Raw genomic sequence first — 18,934 nt, forward strand, 5'->3', positions numbered from 1 at the left:
AGACTAAGCTCATGTGTTTTTCTCACCTGATCAGCCAAGCCTTGACAGGCACATAACAACGATCAAAAACAGCCATAAACAGGGATTGGTGTAGGAAACAGGCAAAGAAAGCTTATGCAATAAAGATCTCAATCAGACTTTCTTTAGAATAATTAGCAGTTTATATTTATTATTCATCTAAAATTCTTTTTTAAGTTTTCAGAGACTAAACACACATCTTCCCACCATACTAAATAAACCAGAATTAAAATGTCAAAATGAGAGATTATTCAGGCATGCACTTCCTCTGAGACTATGATTTAAGTTATTTGTGATAATGTAAAGCCAATTTTCATAAAACATCATTATCTATTGTGGAACAAAAGCCCTTTCATTTAACTTTGCACAGCGAGACTGCTGCTAAGCACCATCATGGTCACCAATCAGACATAATTGAACTACTAGGAATAACGGGTGATGATGTTTATCCACCCTGACATGTCTATGTAAATAGAATATAATTGACTGCAAGTGAATGTATTTGCCCTAAAGTTACTGTTTTAGTAGCAGGGAAAATGGGCAATGTAACTTTTGAGTAACTTTGGCAATGAAAAAATATTAATCTGTGCCCAATTTAGACAGGTTGTCATGGGCAAAATATTCCCTGATAGCTTTTGCATCTTTCAGCAGGATAAGGTTTCGTTTCACAAATCATATCTGAATTTCAACTTAATGAGAATAATGATTCAAATTGGCTACTGTGCTAGAAATGTATTGAGTTTGGTATAAATGTATTCCAGTTTGGTATTCCAAACAGAACAAAATTATTATTTTTATTATTTTTTTTTCTTTTTACTGGTGTGCTTTGTTTGTAATGATTTTGCTTATTTGTTTATTTGCTTTTGTATTTTTCAACAAATTGTTCAATTTAGGGCACAAAAGTTAATATAACTTAAGTGACATCAAACCTGATCATAACTGAACAGGATAAAATTGTAAAAATTGTGGTGTTTAATTGAAAAGGTGTCCATCACACTGAAATACCAAAATTAAGATATTTGATGTTTAAAACTTATCAAAACCTTAATAAAAGCCCTATCCAGAGCCTACTTCCTTTTTTTGAAAGTTGTTTTGCAATTCAGATACTGTTTTTCAATAAATAACAACGTAATCCAGGATATAATCTCTGTTTATTTCCTGATTTAGAATAATCATGCTGCTTTGCACTGATGTGACTGAATATTTCCTGTGGGACAAGGATAATTATATTTGGAGTCCATACTATATGAAAAGAATGTCATCCTGCACTGGTGCAATGCACTAGAGGATGCCAGCCTGTTAGGATACACATTCAAGCCTTTTAATTTCTCCCCCAACAGTAGCAAGGACCCAGAGGAGTCTTCTAATTTACTAACATGTGTCAAGTATATCGTAGGCTTTTTTCACTGATGTTTCAGGCATTAGTACAGATACACTCACACATTTGCTTCATTTTCACAACTGGATATGAAGCTGCCATTCACAGACTATGATAACAAATTCAATTTTCTTTTGGATTAATGGGGCTTTGAGGCTTTGCGATCGGGCCTGAAGATATTTGAGAGACTGTTGACAGAGAAAACTCTGAAATCTTCTAACCCTTATCTACTCAGGGGAGAGAGCTTGTTGAATTATGTCATGCCTGGATACAGTAAAGCCAAAACAAAAATATTATAACATTGTCAGATAAGTTTTATGGAAAATTTGTTTAACACCAATTTAAAACTTCTGTGCTTCAGTAATGTTTAGTGTATGTTAACAATAATATCTCTGGTTTGTTTAAACTAAATAAATATGAAATGTCAAAGCAAAGTTAGGCTCATGCTGCATAATCCTGGAAAGACCCTACAAATGTATATCAGATTTCTATAAACACCTAACTCATCAAGATTCTAAGACATTTTATTTCATAGCATACAATAAGTTTGGCTTGGCTTAATGCATTTTTTTGTAAAAAGGTCAGGTCTTAGAGAATTTTAACAGCAATCAAGAGAATTGAAATATAGAGCTTCTTGTCACACCCTGCTGCCTTTGCATTGTACTAGACACTATAGCATTTTTGAAAAAAAAATAAATGGTGATGGTATGTTTTTGTACATTTGTTTTCCTGGGAAATATTCTTTGGGACAATGGTTCAGTGATAGTCAAGAGTTTAAATGGCAGGCACAGAGAAGTATAGCAAATTACAGAAAAGCCATTAGCTGATTTTTATTTCAATAACCATGGGCGATGTTTTGAGGAAAGTTACGTACTTAATTTAGAATTTTTGGTTTATTAGACTAAATAAGCCATATTTTGCCTAGCAAATATTTTAAAATACCTTGAAACTTTTTTCCACCCACAAGCCTCTATGATCAGAAAACTATAAGACAACAGGAAACCTGAGACATGGCCATTCACCTTAAGGATGTAGTGAAGAATGTTCTTTTTCCGGGTGGATCCTCAAAATAAGTGGTCCTCCTAATTGTAAATCATTCTTGTGATATGTTTACCTAAGGCCGTCCTACGTGCTTGTCCCCATTTTCACTTAACGGTAGTGAGTCTAACATAGTGGAAAAATAGCAAATCTTCTTTTGTATGAGCGATGCAAACAGAGCGTGCACGAGGAGAAATGTGCTTGTGCATGCTCTCACACGCGTTTTGAAAATTTGACTTTAATAGGAGAGTGACAAGAAGAAAGTTATGGTTAAGGGAGAACTATAATAATTTCTGTTTAAAATTAGCTAAAAGTCAAGTATAGGAAATGGTGAAACTTTTAAGGTTTTAGGTGAGACCGAAATGTAACTTTTTCATCTACATCCACTTTAAAAACTGTTTGCACTGAATTGTTCACAAAGTTCAGAGAGGATTTTTGTATCACAGAGACAAAGAAAATTATGCATAAAGACAAAGTCACTTCAGAAAAATTTTAACCAAAGTTTCAGGTTTTGGCATTTGTGTAACTTGTTTGTTGTATTATTTTTTTTTACAGAAGGCTGTACTTCCATAAGGAATCACTACAGCAGTCTGGAGCTCCTTTCTTACCCTGGAAGTTCTTATTGTTGACCCTGCAAAATGTGACAAAAGATTTTTTCATCCAGCTTTTTAATCGAATCCAGGAATTCTGATAAAATCCACAGATCTAACATAAGTAGGACAGAACATTTAGTTTAAAAAGTGGTGCAGAATTTGACGCTTATGAAGACCAAGCTTAATTAGCTCAGAAGGGGTTGGCTGGAAGCAATCTAAAATATCAGGCAGAGAAGGCGACAGGATTGTCAATACAAGTGTAAAGAAATATTGTTACTCAGCTTAGTGACTTTGTCTACAATGTAAGAAAAAAAAAGTTGGCAACCCTTATTTAAAATGCCCTGATAGTGTTAATAAACAGCTTAGTTTCCTTAACTTCTTGAGAACAAATAAGAAAAAAATGGATTCCAAAGTTCTTTTACTACATTAACAAAACAAGCTAAACAAGAATTATAGCATTTGTATTTTAGAGTGTTAGGGGAAAAACACATTTGAAATAGACAAAACCAAACACATTAGTTGTTGTCAGAATACCCATGGCTAATTGATTTTGACAAACTAAGTGTATTTTCAACCAACTTCTTGGTTTATTTTGTGGGTCAGAAAGGGTTGAAAATGTTTGGTTACTCAGCTGTAGAGTATGATTGAGTCCAGGAAGAACTCATTATACTGGCTGTAAGCAAACTCAGGCCTTAATCTTAAAAAAGGACAACGACTCCAAGCAGAATAGAACTCAACTATATTGACATTACATTGTCATAGTATAAACAAAAAAAATTGTCCCTCTGCATTTAATCCATCCCTTTGGTGAGCAGTGGGCTGCCATTGTACGCCGCCCGGGGAGCAGTGTGGGGGTAAAGGGTCTTGCTTAGAGATCCAAAGTGGCAGTCCATGGTAGTGGGGCTTGAACTCTGAACCTCTGGGATCCAAGCACAATGCCCTAACCACTAGGCTACCACTCCCCTAAGAATATTATAATCCCCACCAAGTTTTGTTTCCCAAGACATGCTAGAACATGCAGGCTCTAAATATACTGGTCATGAACGATTTGAATACTGCAATAGTCCTTAAAAGTGTCTTGAGATAGAATAAACCAAATAGAGCATTAGTGACTATTAGCATTTTAAATTACTTATTTGATTAATTTATAGCTAACAGCTTACAGTTTGTTTAAATTTTGCAATAAAATGTATTGTATAAGTGGGTGAACAAATTTACCTTGAAGTGTATGCAGACAAGCTGACAGCCTTAGCTGGGCAGGGGACAAAATCACTTGATATAGGCGCTCCATCGATTGCATTTATATCTTGTATGCTATACCTTCAGCCTGATGTTTCCCTCAGGTGAAAATTGGCTGCGTTGTTCCAAGTTGCATTGGCTGCATGACCCATAGCAGATCTTAATGATCAAACCTTTGAATTTCATCACAAAAAGCCATTTTTTACCCATAAGGTGATAGTTGTTCTCTTCCCAGACCATCTAACACCCCTTAATTAAATATTTTCATTTTTTCTTTTACATTTCTTATTTAGTCTTATAAGGGTTGAATTAATATTCTCATCACTCTTCAAACATTTGTTTAAGAAAAGAAATACAATCCTGTTCTCCCACTAAATTATCTAGTGTCGTTCTATCACATAAATTTAGGTCTATTGTAATGTGAAAAAGTTAAGACAAAATTATGAAAGCTTTTACAATGCACTGCATTTAAAAACATTACTTGACAAAGCAGTGATATTATAATAGCAATTACAAAAGTAGGATATGATGCACGAGTTTGTCCTGCAACCAAGGGACAGAACCCCAGGTCTGTGTGCTGCAGTATTTGCCTGCTGATGATGGTCAGAGGGCCTAGAAGTGGCTTTGTACGGCAGACTTGCCACTGCAGATGAACCGTGTACCTGCAATGTAGCTAACCGCCATGAATGACTGAATGCAGTGGGAAGCTCTTTGAGGTCCTGGAACATTTTCTATACAAATACATGCACTTCACCATTAAGAACTTTAATCTACAAATGATGAGACTGCAAAAGTTACAATTTTAAACTTTCATTTATTATTTCAAATTTTTTTGTTCTGCCTTTGTTATACAAAGATGTTAAATAACTTAAATACATTCTTACCAGTCATTTGCGATCTGTTTATACCTACAAGCTATACACATGAGGTAGAGGGAAAATAATTTAGAGTTCCCATAAGACAAAAATAGGTGGACATGGACAAAACACAGCTGGTATCATAGTTCTACAAAAATAAAATACATAGTTGGTGTGTTTTATGTGTCTGATAAACACAGCATAAATCCTAACCAAACACTAAGAAGTTTGTGTATAAATTTGTTCATACAGGTGTGGTCATTGGTTAACACTGTAGGAGACATATGGTTGGATGGCTACAATAACAAATTAAGATGTTTAACTAAAAATGTATTCATGAAAAATAAGATCTCGCTCAATAAAGAATTCTTGATGATTGTGATTATCTTAAATAGCTATAGGTGCGTTGATTCAAATTTTTTTTTTAGGATTTATTAGTGCTTAAATATCCATTTTGACATGTAATGATACAATATTTTAAAATATGTTGCTTTATAAATCCTCCACCCCAAAAAGGCACAAACACCCATGAGAAAAAAAGTATAAAACCAAGAATATAAAATCATTTTAACATTTTTATATACTCATATTTACACTAAACACATGCTCATCATATTTTGAAAAAATAATTTATATCTTAATCTTTTCCATAAAATATAATTTTATACATGAACCACTGAATACTAAACAGTGCAGAGCTTTGTTTTTGAGAACATAGATAACTGTGTAATATGCGTCATGCTCCTCTTTCTCTTGAAAACTTGTAGGACTATGTACAAACAATAACACACATTAAAGAATGCACTCTATGTGAAATTGGTGTATTTGTCATATCCGCTGCAAATCCGTTTAATTTGAGACTAGTGAGGCTCACAGTGTTTGGGCCAAAGCAAATGTGGAAAAAAAATATAAAAAACAACCAGAAGCTGTGGGGAGGAGGCATTTATGCACAGAGTCTCAGCATAGCTATTATGGTCACCATGTAGCGTGCAAAGTTCTGTGTATGCGTTTTAACCAGTCTTTATTTGGAGTGCCATCTCCTATCAAAAATTTCGGAATTTAGTTTTCAAGCCAAATGAGGTCCACCATCCTTAAGCATGAATTCAATACCAAAGTTAGAATAATGAATTAATATAATCTCAATAGTCTACTTATTATACTTTTGTTTGTTGGTTTGTTTTTTGCAGCATTAAAACAAATAAACTCCAGAACCAAAATAACACTTTATTCCCTACAGGTCTGTTTGAGATATTTATGCGAGCTGAACATGTGCCTTAGTTTTGTCTTTATACCACAGGCGAAGAAACCATTGCTATTTACATTATCTGAAAAACAAGTTAAATAAAAAAAATTCTGCACTTGATTGTAATCATAAATATAGGTCTAAAATACTTCAAAGGGCATTTGGGCTTCAGTGCGTGAATGGTGCTATAATACAAAAATGTGTTCTTTACTCAGTAGTTAATTCACACCAGAACATGTGAAATGTTATTGTTTGTACTGTTTTACTGAAGATGTATAACACCAAAATAATCTCCTATAGTAACGGGTGTTCTGGTATTGCAGTGGCATAACCTCTGATTGAAGAGGTTTTAAAATACATCTTTTTTACATTTATTAAAATTCTAAACTTTTGTGTTCAAGTGTCACTGTTAGCACACTTTGTATTTTAGAGTCCGATTAAGTCCAAAGGTGTTTACCTCAGTTTAAAGTCTGAGAAAAATGTAAATGAACTCATATACAAATACAACTTTACAGGCTTCCTATAGAAAACAGTAGTGAAATTACATTTAAGCATCAGTTTGGGCAATCTCACGCAAATATAAGCATTTTCAATTTTTTTTAATGGTAGCTACAAGACATAACCTTATTCACTTGAGCAGATTTGCACACCGTCAGGTTAAAATTCAGTCTCAGCTGCCCCAGACTGTTAAAACTTCTACTGCACACACTGCAATATGGCTCAATCAAATTGTGGCAGCTGCAGAGGAGAGGCAAACAGGGAAATGGTAGGGAGTTACATTCCTACAGTTCTCCACAGTCTTCTTTACAACATAAAGTATAAAAAGAAAAACCTATAAAAAAATATGAAGTTGCACAGAACTCCATAAAGTCTGATGGGAGTCACATGCCACATGTCTGCTGTTTAAATGATAACCTGCTGCAAAAATGTTTGCTTAAATCCACTTAATTATCTCTTAAAATTGTTTGCATACACTTTTCATATTGTTTAATCTTTGTAGATATAGTGGTTTAAGTTATTCCCTGAACACTGGTTTGTTCAAGGCTAGGAATAGCCTAAACTGAATGGTTTAGTTGTTTTCTATTAATGTATGTACAGTTATTATATTACATTACTAAAAAAAGACAACAAATCCTCCTGCTAAAGGAGTAGTCCCAAAGGATCTATAAATTATCCATAAAAGGCCATTAAACACAACTGTGTTGCTTTCCAAAGGCACTTGTCAGATTGATTAAAACAAAGAGAGAAAAGGTACACAAACAAAATGTTTGTGTTTTTAGTGGTTTGTTTTACAATAAGTGGCTTGTATAATATCACTAAATTATAACTTGTTTTTTTGTTTGTTTTTTACATACTTATGCAAACATATGATAAGTGTGAGTGTAAATATGTGTGAGTAATGTTTACACCCTGTCTTTTTCTTTACAACGTCTCAGAATGTGACTTTAACTGGAATAAAAATATTGTCACGAAAATCACTACAGACCACCAAAATAAACGCACACATATCACAATAGGCACACATTGTTCTGTTCTTTGGGCAAAGCCCATTAGACAAAGGCTGTTGCGTTATCATCCTCAGGTTTGTTTTACAACTGGGTTATTATTCTTTTAGAAAATGTTGCTAATGGATTTCTCAAACAGGTAACAACAAAGTCTTTTTTTTCCTCACAGCAGTACTGTGATCAAAAAGCTTGAGATAGTAACCCAGTTAGTCGTCTTAGCAAAGTTTTATTCTGCAGGACCCCTGAAACTCCAACACACATTAATCCATCAAAGTGCTTTTTGCGTTTTTGGCTTGCTTCTCAGTTTTTTCGGCAGAACGTTGTTCCGACAATAGCAGCACAACCTCAGAGGAGAACAAACCATCCAGTCTACTTCAGCCCAACCATCTTTGACTCACTCCACTGATTGCAGCACAACTGGCAGTTGATGCTTTACCCCTTGCAGGTATAGACTTCCTCTCTCTGCGTGCACTGCTTGCATTCGACATAGCAGCACCAGCGCACCTGACATTGGCAGGGCCCGGTCACCTCCCTACTTTGTGTGTTGTGGCCCCGTCCGCAACAGATAGCATCACAGTTCTGGTCCTTGTAGCATTTACGTGCTGCAGTGCCTGCTGAGTATTTGCTGGGTTTACAGAAGCTAGGCGAGTCCTCAATGTGGAGCAGGTCCATAGTGCGGGGAATCTGATCGCTCGGACCAGGTAGGGATGGCTGCTGCTGCTGCTGCTGATGGTTTCGGCCAGTGGAGATGTCTCCCTCTCCAGTGGCAACATTGGTGGGGCTGCCAAACTTGACAGAGGTCTCATAGCGCTGCTTCAGTCGGTTGCCAATCTCATGGAAGGGCAGGAGCTGCCTCCAGCAAGTCTGGACAGTGCAGGAACCAGAGACACCATGACACTTACACGTTGTCTCCACTCCCGCCTTGATTACCTGGAGCACAAGGGAGGTTTGTTAACAACTGTAAAAAAAAAATCCGGAGGAGTCAATTTAAGGCCAGAATTATTTGAAATTTTTCGAACACTGTTGCATGAAAATTACAAACAATAAAAATTTAGGCTACCTTCTAAATTCATTATTTGTTTTTACCAAATGGTCAATATCATGCTTTGCTTCTGGCTTGTAGCATAAAGCAGAACATTTAGGTGTTCCATGAAGACCTAAGTGTTTACACAGCTGGAGTGTTCCACATTTTTGTCATGTTACAATCACACATTTTAATGTATTTTATTGGTATCTATGCTCGACTAATTTAAGTATTCCATAGTTGTGAATACATTGTTTTTTTAAATGTTTACATATTTAATTTAAAAAGTGTGGCGTGCAAATGCATATAGTAGCAATAAAAATCATAAAATCTTCCAGAGCCCTTTTTTCTTTGCAAAATAAATCAACTAATATTATTTTGAAATTTGGTTAATTTCAAATTTGTGAAAAATGTGAATGTGTATTTACAAGAAAAAATCCTGAAAATTAAACATTGACTTTTTTTGGGAGCAGTTTTAGTACGGTAATAAAGTAATAACATTGGTTGAGTGGACAGATCTGTAAAAAATGCTTCTTCCAGCACTTAGGATTCAGTAGTCTGTCACTGAATGAGCATCTCAGTTAGGGGAGATCTTTTGTTTCCCACCATCTGCACTAAGTCAAGGGGACATTTTGGACATACCTTGACTGCCTGACGATCACATCTAGCTACCTTTTCTTTGCTGTCAATAAGTGGCTGTTCCAACCAACCATTGTTATAGCTGATGCAAGAACAGATTTCACAGAGCTATCTGCTGTTTTTACAATTCATGAAACAACACATTTCTATGGATGCCACCAATTCAGCAGGACTGTTCTACAGTTGTTTGGCATCTGGTCAATTTAGATAATTCAAAATGTGTAATAGTGAAAAAGCTGGAGAGCACCATTAAATACCAGCCATTGCAATCATAGTTTATTGATCGCTAATGCCATCTTTTCACAAGATTTGAAAACACTCAAATTGAGCCTAGGAGGAAGTTCAAATAAATAAACTGATTACTCGCCTTCATCCACCTACGACACAGCCAATCAGCTTTGAACCACATCTCCACGAAAGCCAATCAGCATCCAAATTTATATTAAAAAGCCTCCAATCAGCAACTCGTCTCCTACCTAGTGTGCAGACGGTGGTTGCGCTGTGTGACTTCATTCAGATGACCCCGTTTCAACCCACCTCCAGCCCCTCCTTCATCATAGCTAAAACTTCATCAGAGTTTCATTACTCCTGGACTCTTACTGCATCTCATTTCAACCGGTCCGGCAGGACACGCCATGTTAAACCTGGTTCTGCCAGAGGTTACTTCCCAATAGGGAGTTTTTCCTCTCCACTGTCGCTTCATGCTTGCTCATCTTGGACAGGTTCTCTCAACCTGTGTTATCCAAACTGGACTTCCATCTTCCAGGTCCCTGAGTGAAGCTCTAGTATCAGCTCATGCAGTCCACTGGATCTCCCCATAAAGCTCAGCAGACCGTCTCACTAACCAGCAGTCTACAGACTGACCAACTTCATCTATCTCCACTCCACCACCAGTTTCAGGCCTGGGGGGAAACAGCCCTGTTCTTTACTCCCGTTAATGCATATCTATCAAAATTCCGCGCTATGTTTCCTGCAGAGGTCTGAGAGCCAAAGACCAAGTAATTGTATCAAAACATTCCTCTAATTGTCTTTTCTCTGTATAAGTTTTTCAGATTTAAATTTTTATTGTTTCAACCAGCAACTAAAAACATTAATAAAGTCAATAAGTTTATCTGAACTGTAAAAAAATAAAAGGATGCTGAATAATTAGATAAATTGAAGTTTTAATTTGCTAACAAATAAAACCAAGGTTTATTTTCTAGGGCTTAACGTTTATTATACAAGCATTGGGAAATTTTCTTTTTCTTTTACAAGTTTACTCTGCTCTCGTTTATATATTTTGGTATAATGGAAACAGACTTCCAGTGGCTTTTCTTCCAAACTCCCCCGTCACCTTTATTTCTAAATTTTTCAAGTGAAAGAAAGGTTGACCAGTCATCAAATTCTGCCACCTGAGAATGAAATCTCTGTACTGGGACAATATATGGAAAGGTTGAGGTGTCTACTTCTACTTCTAGGACCACAATAAATGATGTTATCTACCGTAACTTAGCAGTCAGCCAAAGTTCATTACAATTTAAAAAGTAAAAGCAATAAAAGATCTAAACTCTGCAATAATGTCTTAAGTGTGGTTTGGAGAAAATATGTTGTTTTTTTGTTTTTTTTCTCTGACTGTGAAAGAGATCAGGGAACAGGAAGTGCATATTCATCACAGCGGCAGGTCAAGGAAATTTGACTGGTCAGCTTTTAAAAAGGTTTGGTGCAGAGGTTAGCACATTCCAGTTTTTTTCCTCAGAGCACGGAATACATTCAGAGCTAATTTGGTGGGCCCCTATACCTGAATATGTGCAAATCACACTTGCATTCATATAAAAGATTATAAATGAAAACCATTTAGAAGAATTTTGTTAAAGCTGACATTTGTGAAGTGCATTTTAACAATATCTGATTTTGAATTGAGTAAAATTAATACAAACCAGACTCCAACTTTTGTTTGGCTGGACAAATTACAACCATTGCTTCTTTAGATTCCAGGTAAATAGATCAGATTTGTGGTGGGCATATATGGGGCTTTAACCTTGGAAATATAAGTAAGAAACCAATAACTGTTTAATGACTGGGTTTCAACTTCACCAAATTTACAGTAGTCTTAACTTTGATCAGTCTAAGGCTACGTTCACACTGCAGGCCTTGATGCTCAATTCCGATTTTTTTTTGCGAAATCCGATTTTTTTACGTTGCCGTTCGTATTTCCAAATATATGCAACTTGTATGTGATCTCCTGTGTGAACTGCAGTCATACAATGCAAGTGTCCCGCATGCGCAGTAGAGGACGCAATGACGTCACAGGCCAGAGTGTTTTTTTTTCCGGACATAAACATGGATGGTAGTGCCGGCGCACATCTAGTGGTCTTTTCCAACCTTAAAAACACAATCTTTTCAATATGGTTAAACATAAATACTCCTGTCCACATCATCATCTGCCATGGTTGTTGTTTTTCTTGCCGCTTCTGCGTAGCAAGACGCATAATAGTGACCTTCGTCGGGTATCAATGACGTTCAGGTCGGATGAATCCGACCTGGCCGTTCAGACACAGGTCGCATTTTATAAGTTCAGATTCGTATTAGATTCAGGACCACATAGCCAAGTGGCCAGGGTTGGATTGGAAAAAATCAGATTGGTGTTGTGCAGACAGCCATGAAATGATCAGATCCAGGTCGCATATGGGCAAAAAAATCAGATTTGGGTCACTTCAGGCTGCAGTGTGAACATAGCCTTAATTACTTTACAAGTAGTGTTTTAAAGCTGCAATAGGGAGTTCTGAGAAAACCATTGACTTAACACTTGAACAAGCACACCTTTCAGTTCCCTCATCCTTGCTCTCTGCTGCCTACAGCCCTCCTTCCACAGCTCCTTCCTCACATAAGAGCCTCCCATAAAGGTCACTTACAGTAGCTTGGCCACTGAGAATGGCGAAAAATGGCTATAGTTGGGTTCACCAATGTGCTGCCCACTGGCAGCAGGGCTTCCTCAAGGACCACATGAACGGCCCTGAAACCTCTTCTAAAAATAGCACTCATTAGTGAGCCGTGTCTCGAATTGTATTTCTTAAGTTACTCTTGCTTTTCCCTCTCTCTAGAGATTTGAAAATTATATTTAAAATGACCATTGAAAAAAATGTTTTTGGTTTGAAGTTTTTTACATGAAGTTTAAGTGAACAATCTCAAGTTCAAAGGTCGGTATTGGTAGTCCTTTGTATGACGTAGTACTCATGAAGTAGCTCTTAGCTTCAAAGGGCTTGGTGACTTCTGGGGTATATTTAGTTGAGGGGGCGAAACATCAACAATATGCTGGAGATTAAATGACTGCTGCAGCACACTGACAATCTTGAGTTTAAATGCTGCACACATTGTGAGCATAAGCAAGTGTGATTGACGCTGCTATGACATTCCTCCTGGCTCTGATCAGTGATTTCTGATCAGGAGTTTTGTAGGACCACCGGGAGGAGGCAGAGGAGCTTGATTTTTCTCACATATTATGTCTCATATTCTGCTGTAAGGAAATAGTTACAATCTGATACATATGTTTAATTAATATGTAAAAAATAATTTCTACAAATTACCTTCTATACCTCAAGCTGAACCCTTTTAGAGATTTTACTCTGTTATATTGTCTTTGCAATTTTATATTTCAATATAATTAGTCCCCATCCCATTGAATCAATCCCTTTGCCTGACAATCATATGATCTTCTCCTTTTAAAAAGCAATGATTATGGTAAAAATTTTAAATAAAGTCTAATAAGACAATCCTGCTATGTGTTGAGTGTAGAGAGTAAATCTGGTCTGTTTGGATGGGTATCAGCACTTCTTCAACCTCAAATTGGGGATATTCAAAATGATTGTTTGATTGTCTTGGCCAAACAGCCTGGCTTGTGTACTGTTCCCCCAGCACAGATGAGGAAGTAACCTACTGAATGTGACATGTAGCAAATCAGAAAGCATCTCATGAGAGAAAAAAAAAACAGTTTAACAGTTTAGCAACTAGATCCCCTGCTTACGCCTTCTCCACTCCTTTAAACAATGCTTTTCGTATCATAAAGCATACATGTAGTTAAATCTGTTAGTGTATGAGTGATTTCTCCACGTGCATGTAAACCACACACAATGGGACCAAAACCTATTAAATCTGGGCATTTATTGACGTATGTGGGTTCTCTTAGGTTTTGAAAATCATCTGATGATTTTGAAATCTTGCCTTGTGATCCAGGCATTAGGGAGCAACAAGCAGCTTTGTGTAGCACTCAGGGAGCATCCTGGGGTTATCAACCAGTGCAGTAGTCTGTGTTATATTTAGGTTCCTAGATCAAATTAAATTTCAAGAGAGGAGAGCTAAATGTTTAATGGTGCTTGGGGTTAACAGCCTACATTTCTTTTCAAATGTTCTTTATTTCTCCAAATGGCCTCTGCTCCATTACATTTTGTTTTTAATCAGTATCCTTGTTAGATTTATCTGTGCTGTAACTCTACCTATATTCATGTTAGCAGTGGAAATTATTACTTTAATAAAAAGGAAAATTTAGGTTGACATCTGTGAAATTATAATGTTATGAAATTATTTAGAGATAAATTTTGCTTTCTTTTAATGCTACTCCCTACACAGATTTCTGACATGTTTCTGGTGCTCATAAATAACAGCCTGCCCAAGATCAGTAGAACCCATAAGAGGCTATTATGCAAAGAGGAAGATATCTTGATATTTTTTTTCCTTGGGGAAAAAAAAGAAGATCTAGAAAACCTTTCATTACCTTCATCCCCACATTTGTGTTGTGCGTGTCAACCAGTGCACGCAGGTCCTTGTTGGAGCGTTTGCCAAGAAATTCCTTGACAAACTTGTTGGCATATTTGAGGTTGTCGCCGCAGCCTCCCCACTGCCAGGCCTTGCGGTTCTCCAGATCTGGGGCTTCGTCACATGTGCAACGCTCCATCCGTCCTGCACTGCAAGCTTTGGCTAGGGCATGCGTTAGGCCGGCCGAGGAGATAGCATACAAAAAGGAGGTTTCTTTGAATCCTAGAAAAACATTTAGAAAAGGGGAATTACAGGATGTGAGTTTAAATATCAACAGTTAAGAGGAATAAGAATATGGTATTAATATTTCAGGAAGATTATGAATTCCTTTACAAAATCTGAAGCATAAGTGATACAAACGAAAAATATAACAGCCTAGGTTCAGCTCATTTATGTATTACAAATAGAAAAATGATTTTATAAATCACAAACTTGATGATAAAGATTTTTTTTTTGTGGAGGGTTACCCAATAAAAGTGTAGCAGTCACACTGACTTAGAAAAGCAGAAATTGGTTAGCCATTTATCATTTACAGCGGGGGAAATAAGTATCAAACACCACCATTTTTCTGAGCAAATATATTTCTAGAAGTGCTATTGACATGACATTTTCACCAGACGTCGATAACAATCCATGCAATCCAAAGATACAAAGAAATTACACCATAGATATCCAGAAATTAAGTTATGTTTTATAATGTGGAATGGCACAAGGAAATATATTGAACTAGTAAAGACAGGGAGGTGCAAAAGCATGGAAAGCCATTAGAAAGCAATCCTGACTCTTGTCAGTGCAAATTAATACCGGCTGGTTCAGTCCCACATGATGGCCTATAAGAAGGTGTCTCTGGTATCACACAAGAAACATCTCATGATGGGTAAAAGTAAAGAGCTTTTTCAAGACCTTTGCAAACATATGATGCAAATCGTATTGATGGCTTTGGTTACAGAAGGATTTGTAAACTTTTGAATGTTCCAGTGAGCACTGGGTCCATAATCCGGAAGTGGAAAGTACATAATTACACAATAAACCAACCATGACCAGGTTCTCCTCACAAGATTTCTAACAGAGAAGTGAAAAGAATATCAGAAGAGTTGTTTAAGAACCAAAGACTACCAGTGGAGAGATTTAACCTCTTACACCCTCAGGGGGTATAAATAAATTTCTGCCTGACAAAAACACACAAAAGTAAATCACTTATAGCCTCACAGCTATTAGATTTAAGAAGAAACTTTTGGTACCTCTGTAAAGGTAAGATGTCATAGAATGGTTTTCTGGTGTCAGCACCATTGTAGCTTTGACCCTGCCTGAAATATTAGGGACAAAATGCAAAATATTTTGCATTTTTTGAACCTCGCCAAAATTTTCAAGTTTGGAGGTTAAATGGCACTGCACATCACCCCAAAAACACCATACCAACAGTGAAATTTGGAGGACTGAACATCAAATTGAAGTTAAAACGTGGGTGGACATTTCAGCAAGACAATGACCCCAAACTCACAGCCAAGGAAACTCTCAATTATTTCAGCAAAATAAAATAAAGCTGCTAGAATGGCCCAGCCAATCACCTGACTTGAATCCAATATAAAATTTATGGAAAGGGCTAAATATCAGAGTTCATTGAAGTGGCCCATGAGACCTTCAACATTTAAAGACTGTTGAGTGTAACAATGGGCCAAAATCACACCTGAGCAATGCAGGTGACTAATTTCTCCATACAGGACGCATCTTGAAGCTGTCATTGCCAACAAAGGCTTTTGAACAAGGTATTAAATAACTTTCAGTAAGTGGTTTTTAATACTTTTTCTCTTTGCCTTTATGATTTGGGTTCTTTGTATGCCTGGATTGCATGGATTTTTTTTTACCGATTTCTGGTGAAAATGTTATGTCAATAGAACCTCTAGAAATATATTTACTGAGAAAAATGGTGCCGTGTTCAATACTTATTTCACCCATTGTATTCCAAGCAACTGGTCTCAACCAGGCAATAATTTTCCTTTAGATCAATACCTAGAGCTACATACTTTTTTACTTCAAAAGAAGAACCATAAACACAATATTGAGGTGTCATCTTAAAAACCTTACCTTCAGATCCAAGGCTGATAATGATAACTTACACTTACTTTGTAGGACGAAGCCACATGCTGACAGCAACTGAAAAATACTTTAAATATTGTGGCTACAGGCCTATTTATACCCTTAATTCGGCTATATTTTTGTTGTCAAGAAACCTCATAATATTTCAGCAGTAGGCAATTAATGAGAACCCACCATCTGAAAGGAATATCTAGTAAATATGACTCCAAGAATTTCTGCCGATGATTGCACCTAGGTATAATGGTGGTTTGCACCAGTGTGATCAGTGAGGAAGACCCAAACTGATAATAGATTGTAGTTGTGCCAAGCGGAAGATATCCTGGTACTGAAAAAGATATCATATAGACCATATTCAACAACTTATTTTGAGATACTTGCTCAACTTTTAGTATAACTATATGTGCTTTCTTTCATCCATTTGGACAGGAAACGGGCTCAGAACAGTTTTTTTTTCTATACAAATCTATTGAGCAACTATCTTCTGAAACCAAATCATTTATGGATTATTACTTTTGTGTTCCTTTTTGGTGTGTCTGCTTTTGTCTTTCCAAAACCACAGACAGCCATGCCAGTAGGCCAATAACACTGAGCCACAGTAGGGAGACGGTTTCTTCCTGCTAAAAAGGAGTTTCTCTCACCACTGTCGCTACATACTCACCCAGAAGGAGTGGATTATGTTAAGTCAATACCTCCATGCAATCTGATGGGGTATTTTTTGTTGCTATTTTCTATCTTCCGTTGTTTAGCCAATCTGTCTGTATACAGACAGATACAATTGTCACTGTAAAGTAAATTGTGATGAAATGTTCTAAAACTGAAATTAACACACTTTAATATGCAAAATCACGACATGAAGTGGTTTAATTCTGATGTTTTTTTTGTTTTGTTTTTAACCAAAGGCTTTACCTATTCATGCAAGTACATCTTTAACTTTGAATATCTCGAATTTTCCTTTAGGGTTTAATTTTGCACACAATTTATGTTCTCTATTTCATGACTAAGCAATAATAAGTAGGTATAGATTAAAGATGCATCAGCTTTTATAGATATCATACAGAGCATTAACTTACTGCAATCTAGTGACTTTAATTGCATTATTGGAGTACTGATTATGTCATCGCTCATAGCACACACACAATGCGTTGTGATGATTTCTGGCTGTGTTAATTTGTCACCTTTAAAAAAAGTTTATATCAAGCATTGCTCCTTTACTCACATGGCTAGTTATGTTGTGAATTAATTTAACAGTAGTATCAGACTGGTAGCAGAAATCAGTCGGTACGCTAAGCCCATGTATCAGATAGGATCAGAAAAAATGGATTGATGCACCTCTATTGATAAGGAGAAATGTACGTAATTTGTTATCTGCTCTCACCTCTTTTTAATATGTTGGCCCTATGGCGCCCTTCTAAAGTGCAATTCCACCTCTCAAAGCGAAACTGATGTTGGCATTCTAAGGCACTCATAATTATGGCCTCCCTCAAGGTATCTGCCACGCCCGGGTCTCGTCTGCACATCCTCCGCTGCTTCTTTTCCAGCTTGAGACGGTCACAGAGCTTGAAGTGGGCCCTGCCCATGGTCTCTTCTGGTATTGAATTCAGTGGCAGAACAGATAATGGTTCATTACCAGTCAACCTACAGTGAGAACACACAAAGGAGAGGGGAAAAGGTTTATAAAGTTGTGGATCCTGCAGCCCTTTAAGATCAAGTTTTCAAATTATACTGCACAAACAGAACAGGAAGAATAGCTGGAAAATATTATGTTCATAAGCCTAGTTAATGTTCAGTTAAAGTCAACTGGAGCAAAGTTAATCTTTAGGGAAAATCAGTATTTGTTAGAAGCTTAAATACATCTTGGTACCAGCTTGTCTAAATGGGACAGAAGGAAAGAAAACGTGTGTTTTACAGAAGTTTCTGAAATCAGTTTAATTTCTGTAAAGTGAGTAAAAACACAACACACAGAAACCTAATTATACCAGATATTAAAATTTTAACAAATGTTATGTTGGAAAGCACTTAATGGCATCCTCCGAATGTGACGTACATGCAACATGCATATAGTCTCTATATTTGTGTCCTCATATTTTTATCACATGCTAAGTGACGTGCCACTCCTAGTAATGTTGTGTAAATTAAACATATTGCAGCAGGATTTAAATTCCTATTGGAAAAGCCTGGTATTTTAAAACACACCTTCTTCTGACTCAGAGTGCCTTGGAAGAGTTTTTCAATATGTTTAAATTTATGTAGGTAAGTATTTTATTAGAAATTCCAGCAATAAACAACATGTAAGGAATACATGTGAAGTGGAAACAATGTAAAAACAATGTTTTGCTGTTTATGCACTTTTATTAAGCTGCCTTAAACCTTATACCAAAAAGAAAATGTAACGCAACCTATTCACCTCAGGAATCTATTACTTTGCAAATGAGTCCATTTAACCTTAATTTAATATTATAATGAATACAACCATTCTGGTTTGAAAGTAATCAAATCCAATTATAAGTGAAAAAAC

The 18,934-nt window shown here is 36.4% G+C and overlaps 1 protein-coding gene across 1 annotated transcript in view; it reads right to left on the reverse strand.

The window, feature by feature from the left end:
* Nucleotides 1-5,091: 5,091 nt before the first annotated feature.
* LOC107101620 (protein Wnt-9a-like) overlaps nt 5,092-18,934 on the reverse strand; it is a 33,800-nt gene continuing 19,957 nt past the window's right edge. The window contains exons 2-4 of the mRNA XM_015400609.1: nt 17,795-18,054; nt 14,282-14,544; nt 5,092-8,801 (exon numbers count right to left, since the gene is read on the reverse strand). Coding sequence (XP_015256095.1) covers nt 8,304-8,801; nt 14,282-14,544; nt 17,795-18,054 — 1,021 coding nt within the window. The 3' untranslated portion in view covers nt 5,092-8,303. The remainder of the gene's footprint in view (nt 8,802-14,281; nt 14,545-17,794; nt 18,055-18,934) is intronic.

Source organism: Cyprinodon variegatus, unplaced genomic scaffold (assembly GCF_000732505.1).
Source record: "Cyprinodon variegatus isolate N-32 unplaced genomic scaffold, C_variegatus-1.0 Scaffold1124, whole genome shotgun sequence".
In the NCBI taxonomy this organism is placed as follows: Eukaryota; Metazoa; Chordata; class Actinopteri; order Cyprinodontiformes; family Cyprinodontidae; genus Cyprinodon; species Cyprinodon variegatus.